Source organism: Plectropomus leopardus, chromosome 9 (assembly GCF_026936395.1).
Source record: "Plectropomus leopardus strain MGB_pleo_1.0 chromosome 9, ASM2693639v1, whole genome shotgun sequence".
Taxonomy (NCBI): domain Eukaryota; kingdom Metazoa; phylum Chordata; class Actinopteri; order Perciformes; family Serranidae; genus Plectropomus; species Plectropomus leopardus.
In genome coordinates, this window is record NC_142184.1 from 25,407,234 (window position 1) to 25,415,893 (window position 8,660).

Genomic DNA, 8,660 nt, shown 5'->3' on the forward strand with positions numbered 1-8,660 from the left:
TCATTAAAAAATGCTGAGTCCAGACTTCATTTTTAAATGAACCTTAATGTAAATGTCTAAATTGTTTCTCAAGAATTCACAGAGATGTCTCATCATGATGATAACTTTTCTTTCTAAATGAAGGATATGTTAAATTTTCGTAATGAACCTATGTTAAAAACTTTTCCTAGCTTGTCTGTATGTACGTACGTGACATTTGGTCCAGGAATCAACAATTTTCAGTAGGTCTTTGAACGTACATAATGTTTAGAGTTAAAATACTAAAACACAGACATTTCCTTTTGATTTAAGCTTTAAATATTAGGAATCATGACAGCATTTATTTTAAAACTCCAAAAATGTACATTCATCATGACACAGGCAAAGAGTTGAGTGGCCTAGAGTGCGTTTTGTTTGTGTATTTTTTGCTAAAAAATAACAAAAGTATCCGTTGGAACACATGCTCGCGCGCGCGCGCACACACACACACACATACACAAACACACACACACATTTTAAATACCAAGGCATATTTATTTGAATACCATACTTTATTCACAAATACATCTACACAAAATTTAAAGATATTAAAATGTTTTCTTGAAATTCAAATTTCTAGTATTTCAACAATTTCTAGCATCTGTTTCATGTGTCAGTTTTCCAACACATTGTATTTACTTAAATTACAGTGCCTCACAATATAATACACCACTTACAAATAATGACCCCCAAATACTCAAATATCCTCTTATAAGACACAGCAAGCATATTCCAAAAACCACTCTAGTTTCAGATATGATCTGACATGAATTTTAATCTTCAGAACAAGATGACGGTGACATAAAGGAACAAAACACTGATAGTGACCTCACTGTGAGACATGAGGACACTGATATCATTTCACTGAGCACATGCACGGTGAATGATCTGATTCAGAGCATAGAATATCTCACATCAATATGATAAAACACCAAAAACACTCAGTCACACCATGAGTGAGCAGGCATAGTCAGCGTGTCTATGGATGGAGCAGATTTACTCCAGCTTGGAGTTGGGCTCCTGCTTGTGGAACTCCTTCTGCAGAATGATTTTGAGTTACTCATTGCAGATGTTAATACGATCTCTTTGCATTTTCTCCACAATAGGTTTTCTCAACTGGGGTAGAGGAGACAGGATGGTACACTTGTGATTTGAATTTCAGTAGTTGATGCAAAACCCTGACAACCCTTTTCAATACTCACTTTGATGTTGTCTTTTTCAGAGATCCTGATGTGGTGAATAGTGGAGTAGTTGGTGGAGCAGGGAGCTATGTCTGTGAAGCTGCAGCTTCTTCAGGATGACACTGTAAGCTCTGACCTCTCTGGAGGAGCCACTCATCATTTTTTTCATCCTGTGTTAGCATAACAAAGCCATGTGACTCAGGCCGGGCTGGGGTTTGTAATAATGGGACACACATCAATAACTCTGAGGTGAAGCAATCACAGGCTGACCAGTAGAGATAAAACCATTCCCAAGATATAAATCAGACTGAGGATGATGTGCTGTCAGTCTGTAATGAGGGGGCCATTGCTTATCTCAAACTCCAGGTACACAGGGGAACACAGAGAGTATTTCCTTATGTGATCCCAAGGAATAATAAAACAGAATGTATGCACTGATAGCATGCAGGGAAAGGGTATTGTGAGTACGCATGTCATCATTAATTTTACTGCTTGTGGAACTTTTTGCACGTTGTCAATTCAAATGCTTAACACAAACTTCATTATATGTTTTATAATGTCCCCACTGAAACAGACATTCTTTCCAAATGAGATAATTTTGCATTATGATGTGAGGACTTTAATGATAAATGCAATATTACTGAAGTAAACCACAAATCCCACACTGAAGATTTAATAGCATTGGACTGTGATCTGTTGAATTTGAAGCAAGAAAGAAGAAGAGTCAAAACAACTGCAGATTGTTGACTTCCCCTGTGAAGATAAAGGGCTAACATGTTGTAAAGCATTTATTTCAATATATCACAGTCCAGATGGCATTAAATCTGCAGGTGGAATGGTGTGGAATTTGTTGTTTATTTTAGTCCTATTACTTTTATCATTGAGGTGCTCACATCCTAGTAAGTTCATGCAAATTTGTCTCAATTTGAATTAAATTGTATTTGTAACAGGGACATTAGAGGATGTATGATGACATTTTTGCAACGGATTTGAAAAGAGTTAATGTGCACAATTTTTGGTTTGCATGGGAGGACATTTCAGGTGCCCCATGTGGACTTTCAATAAAAATTCTGACCACTGTATCTGTCAGACAGACTGATCAAAAAGGCTGAAATATGGTTCTTTATTTTAAACATTGTGTTATGATGAATGTATTTATTTTCCTAAATGCAGTGTATCAGAAAGCTTCCCCACAGCACGTTGCTCTGGCCCTTGGTGTGCTGACAATAAAACTCCTGCTTGTTCACCCATGGCACACTTCTATTGTTGACTGAGGGTATTAAGCCGTGAGTGGACAGAGAGACTGTGGGAAAACCAAGCTCGGACTCTACTCACACATCTACTGGTCAATAGCGCTGACCTCCCAGCCACAAAAGGCCTTTTCATCTCTCCTCTCAAACAACAGCCAACAGCAGCACTGTGAGTGTGTGTATGTGGCATGCATGTCTGTTGTGTATGTGTGTGGTTGCACATGCACACAAGCACAAGAAAGACCAATTGTGCTTTTATTTGATATGCAATGAGATGTTGCGTCATGCTGCACTACTAAAACTTTCCTTTCTGTGACCAGCTGCCACTTGTTGTCAGATCCCTAGAAATATGATCATATTACTTTTTTTCCAGACTCAACCCAACATTTATGAAATAAAAAGGCTTTACAGGTCACTTCATTAAATGTAAAAACTTTAAAAAACAATTACTGTCCTTTCTCCAACACACCGACTTGTTGATTGAGATTTGATTTTGTAGATACTGAGGATGTTTTTGACCATTTATTTTCATTTTCAACTATTCAGCTATTCTGGGAACAACTGAGACTTCCTCTGTTCCATTTACGTGACCCAGTGAGAGTGACAGAGAGCTAGCATACCCATTACCAGGACCCTGAAATCAAAGCAGCTAAATGGGATTCAGCCATCATTAATTTCATTACTTAAACCTGTGCAACTGTGACATGTCAAAATGTCTTCAGTACACAGAACACACAGCTAGAGGACAGTTAGCACCATGGAGGGAACACATTTAGTTCTATGACACAGAATACGTCAGTAAATAGCCCTCTCCTAAAACTGAAAGCCTTTGCTTTTCCTAAAGAAGGTAGTTGCTAACAAATGGTTAAATGAGACAGGACAAACAGCCTTTACAGCCTTGTTGTAGTGGTGAGATTGAAGTCATGCATAGTGTAATTTGTTTATAGCCAAATGTTAGCTGTTTTCTTCTGGTGATTGCATTTATGCATCAAAAATCATAAAAGTAGTGTTCATCTTCACCACAGAGCTTTTTTTCTGCAATAATCTAAGATCCAGTGGAAAAATCCCATAGGGTTTTTGTTGAGGAAACCAGTGTGGTGTTAACTTCCATATTGGCCTACAAATAAACATCATCCCTGCATCACTGCCTCCATTATTTTACTGAAAATATTGTATTATTACAGTTCTCTAAATATGTGTTTCATTGTCTAAAAGTTTCCAGACCAAAATGGACCATAGTTGAAAAATGACCCAAGAAAAGACAAAGTATATTTAGTCACTTTCTTTCCCTCTTCTGAGAAAAATCTAAATAAATTATGTTGTACTAACATTTTAAGCTCAGTTGTTAAATACATTTACGAGACGTTCATGTTCCCATTATTTTACCACTATACAATTAAAATATTTTTCATTAACTGAAATAACTTCAAGCTTCATTGTTGGCTCATGGTATACATTTGAATACAGTTCTGAAAATGGGCAGTGGTGTTCATTTGCGGTTTCAGGACAATAATATATACTTTGGGCAGGAAGTAGCCCCCGAAGAAGGCCAGGACGCTGAAGAGGGTGGCGAACACGTGTGCAGCCATGGTGATCGGGCCTCTGCTGATGAGGTAGACGGTGAAGAAGGTCATCCAGGAGATCATGTACACCATGAGGCTGAAGGTCACACACTTGGCCTCATTGTAGTTTGCTGGCAGGTCTTTTCCCATGTAGCTGAAAGAGAAGCAGAGGACGCTGAGCAGTGACACAAAAGCTAGCTCAATACCTGCACCAGGTGAAAGCATGTTGCTACACTCCAGCACAATGCTGTCCGGGTAGAAGTGAAGATCCTGGGACGGCTGGGGAGTGTTGACGACCACACGGATCACAGAAATGATCAAGACAGTGACGGACACCAGGAAAATGGTAATCTCTGGTCCTTTTTTTTTGGCCCACTTGTCATATGCTGGCGGCAGCTTGGATGCAAATTTAAAAATGCAGACGACCTGGAGGGAGCGCACAGTGATGCAGGCCAGGCACACAGTGAAGCTGAAGATGAAAAGAGGCTGCTTGAGGATGCAGGCCAGAGGAGACGGCTGGCCAAAATGGCACAAAGAGCTCATGGCAGCAGCAGTCAGGGCTGCCAACATCAGGAGGCAGGTGCGGCCTCCGGCAGACTTGGCCACGGGCGTGTTCAGGTTGAGCAGGAGGATTACTGCAGAGCTGGAGGTCATGAGAAGACAGGTGGCAAGAAAGAAGAGCAGGGCGATGGAGAGGGGGGCGTCCCAGGCGAGCAGCAGGACGGTCCTGTTTTGACACTCCTCGCTGCTTGGAGGGGCCCATTCCTCTGGCAGACACTGCTCGCATGTAGTGGACTCTGAGAAAAAGAGACAGAATAGCTGTAAAAGCTGGGCTGGGTTTAATTTAACATTGGTGAGGCATCAAAAAAAAGTTATGGTCCAGACTCAAGAGCAGAAAGCATTTTTTAAGCATGTGTGACATACTGTGTTTTGCACAGTGCCCCTTTTCTGAAAGGTGGTTTGTAAGGACATAGAATGAGTGCTCAGCGCCACCTGCTGGTGAATCTCACACACAACAGCTGAGAAATACTGATGTGTTGAAGTGATGGTCAATTTGTGATATTTGCCCTGATTGGAGGTCGAGTTGGACATCTGTCTGCTACAATCTTTTATGCTCTCTGTCCTATTCTCAATCTCTTTTGGATATCTCTCTATTCTGTTTTATTTTCTTTCACACTTTCACAACAACCTCCATCACATTCATTCACGAAGCTGACATTCACAACAATTAAAGGTCCTGTGTAAGATTTGGGGGGGTCTATTGGCAGAAATTCAATATATTATTCATAACTATGTTTTAGTTTGTGCATTATTACCTAATCATGTGTTTCCATAAACTTACAATGAGCTACGCCCAAAAGCAATACCAGTTAATTACAACACATTACACTGTATTTTGTGCATATAAATACTGTAGCAACATGTCCACAGAAAGAAGTTGAACGGATCTGTGTGTACAACTGCTCTACTGAGACATGGCTTGTCCAGTCTCTCATCTTGGTCACGAGCTGACTGGTGAGGTTATAAAAATTTTAATCTGTACAAATTAATTTGGCATTTTTTCAGTCAGACCTGTGGGGCAAATATCTCATCTAGGTAACATTTCTCAATCTTTTTTTTTTTCTTTGAATGTTTTTCTGGTGCTTCAATGTTTCTGTGAATCTTTATGTTACCACTTATATTGAGAAATGTTGCAGCGGGGCAGGCTATGCAGTCAAAGCAGCAAGCGTGTTGCCCTGTCAGCAGCTTCCTGTGGCCTTTCGGACAAGGTGGAGAGCAGATGGACTGCGGCACCTAGACACAATAGACAGAGTGGATTATCTTGAGTAAACAGGTCATGATTTCTGGAAAGAGACATTGGTGTTGAGTTTTGCAAATGTTTAAAAAAAAAATTAAATGCTTTGAGCACCACAAGTTAAGTGTCATCTAGTTCTAGTGTATTGGAGAGAAGGCAGACATTTCTGCGGCCGATATCTCCAATGCTTGACAGCTCACATCAAAATAATCTAGACTGATGAATAGCACACCAGCTAAGAAGAAAAGTGTGTATTTGGTATTTGGGACTGAACTGTCCCTTGAAGCTGCAGACAAAAAAACTTGACCCAAAGATACTCCAATAGGCCATACCTTTATTGAATCTCCTGTGTTGTGCCACTCAATATGATCAGCATCAACTGTGAGCGTGATGGGATCTGGGCTGAAGGAGCCCACCGTTCTGAGTGACCACTCAGTCCCCCTCCAAACCCAGGAAACGATGTCATATCCTGTGGGAGGGTCACCATTCACATCGAAGTACACAGAGGTGTTGGCCAGAGAGAATCGTACCTTCTTAAGCAACGAGAGCAGCTGAAGAGGAGAGGAAGGATGTAACATCAGTGCCTAATGAACAAAATGGTTTTCTTCTTTGCAAAAACACACATTTATATCTGCTCACCTCCCATGGATACACCCTCCCTTTTCGGCACTGTCCAGAATCACAACCAAGTGCTTTGTGCAGAGCATGAGCCACGGCATACACAGCCTTATACACATTGAAGGAGGAGGTGATGTCATATTTCTCCAGAGAAAACTCATTCTTGGCGAGGCTGTACAGGTCTGTGCTCTGTAGACAGTCATTACCTGAGCTCATGGTAGCATTAATAATGTCCTGCGTGTCATTGTGTTGCATTGAAGCCTCAACTACTTTTCTCTCAAACTCCTCAAAACCAGATAGGACTGCGTTCTTGATGGATATGCCGATCACAGTGCCGATGGTGTGAATCCTTGGTATGCTTGATATGAGAGAAGCCACTGACCAGTCCTCTGTCCCAATCCACACCTTACCTGTCACGTTCCGCTCAACGACATACGGGAAGAAGCCACTGAGTTTTGACTTGCTGGAGAAGACCACAATGGTGTTGACTTTGGTCCTCAATATGCTTCCCACCATGTTCCTCATGGTCTGGATTGTGTCACTGCTGTGAGAGGGAATGACGCCTTGGTAGGCGATGCAGATGCCATGCTGTGGGGCTTGCTGGGACAGGCTCTTCATGCCCTCCAGGCCGTAGGCATTGTCACTGCCTAAGAGAGCGATCCAGGTCCAGTTGAACCGAACCAGAAGCTGGATCATAGCTTCCACCTGGTTCTTGTCACTGGGAATTGTGCGGAGAAAGGCTGGATACAGGAACTTGTTGCTCAGCATTTCATTTGATGCTTCATAAGATATCTAAAATGAAGCAAGAGCATGTGAGGAATAACTTTGCATTGTATGGATGTCATTTAGAGGTGGGACCAAGTCATTGCCTTGCAAGTCACAAGTAAGTCTCAAGTCTAGACTGACCAATATGAAGTTGAGTCCCAAGTCAAAAACTTTTGAGTTTTGAGTCCTAAAGAAGTTAGAATTCACCAGATTTTTAACAACAGAGTTAGAATTAAACTTGACTTAAAAAAAAAATTGACGTTTTTGTGACTCCATTTGGAATTTTCGATCCACAAGTTTTACATAGCACAATTACAACAACATTTCTTTTGGTACAATTTTTTGCAAATGCTGCTCAGTAACCAACGTTGGTTCTTCATGGTTCTCTCCAGCAATGAATAGGTTTGAGTAAAGTGGGAATTGAATGTCGACTTGCTGAGAATAAATAACGTTAATGTTCGTTGATTCAGGAAAAGAATTGATTCATGGCACACTTTTAAGATAACTTTTAATCAATTAAAGTCCCTTTTATTTTTTGCACTTTGAATGAAGGTATCAAGTATTTTCAAATAAAAAAATACTTGAAGGTATCAAATATTTTCAAATAAAAAACCTCAAGTCCATGTCAAGTCATAAACCACCGTTGTTAAGTCCAAGCCAAGCTGTAAAGTTTTTCTTGATTTTGTCAAGTCTAAACCCAACAAATTTGTGACTCAAGTCTGACTCGAGTCCAAGTCATGTGACTCAAGTCCACACCTCTCTTGAAGATGTAATAATTCAAGGATTTCGGTTGAGGACTTACTTGTGGTACAAGATAGGCCCCTAGTAAAGCAGCCGGGGTAAAAGATTTGCTGCTGCTGTCTGGTCCAATCACAGCCACTGCCTTTTGACTGTTGCAGTTTGTGTCTCCCTCTGTGTCAGATGTAGAAGGGCTCCAATGCTGCTGCTTCAGCAGGTCCAGTGTGGCCAGGACGCTGGCTGGTACTGAGCAGATGTCGTACAGCTGGTAGCCCAGCTTCACCCCTGGTAAAAGAGGCTGTGGTCTGCTGCTGTTGTTGATTTCTTCCACAGCAAATCTCATGGCTTGTAAAAGGTGATATCCGTGTTTGTTATGTGAACCTCTAGAAAAGGGAAATGAATTAAGAAATATCAAGTAAAACTCAATTTTAAATTTAAAGAAAAATGACAATATTTTGGTTGATATTATAGCCAGACCACTATACATTTGATCAGCGGCGATGGAATATACTGTCTGGTTAATCAGTGAAACTCACACATTGCATGGACCCAAAGCAGGCAAACCTCCACTTGGTCTGTCTGTGTAATGGAGAGGAAAGAGTCCAGCGATGTTGAAGTCACCCTGTAGCCGCATCCCCTGCCCCTGAGAGATGTAATCTAGTGCCCCATCAGCGAACTGCAGCATCAGGCAGCCTAAGGAGAGAAACACAGACAGATCCATCCTTCACTTCAC

The 8,660-nt window shown here is 41.1% G+C and overlaps 1 protein-coding gene across 1 annotated transcript; it reads right to left on the reverse strand.

Annotated features, from left to right (window-relative positions):
- Window positions 1–3,882: 3,882 nt before the first annotated feature.
- On the reverse strand, window positions 3,883–8,660 carry tas1r1 (taste receptor, type 1, member 1). Its single transcript, XM_042492615.2, has 6 exons — window positions 8,464–8,660; window positions 7,992–8,310; window positions 6,446–7,216; window positions 6,139–6,357; window positions 5,685–5,805; window positions 3,883–4,808 (listed from the first exon to the last, which is right to left on the reverse strand). The coding sequence occupies exons 1-6, from the start codon at window positions 8,646–8,648 to the stop codon at window positions 3,883–3,885; spliced, it is 2,541 nt and encodes an 846-aa protein (XP_042348549.1). The 5' UTR covers window positions 8,649–8,660.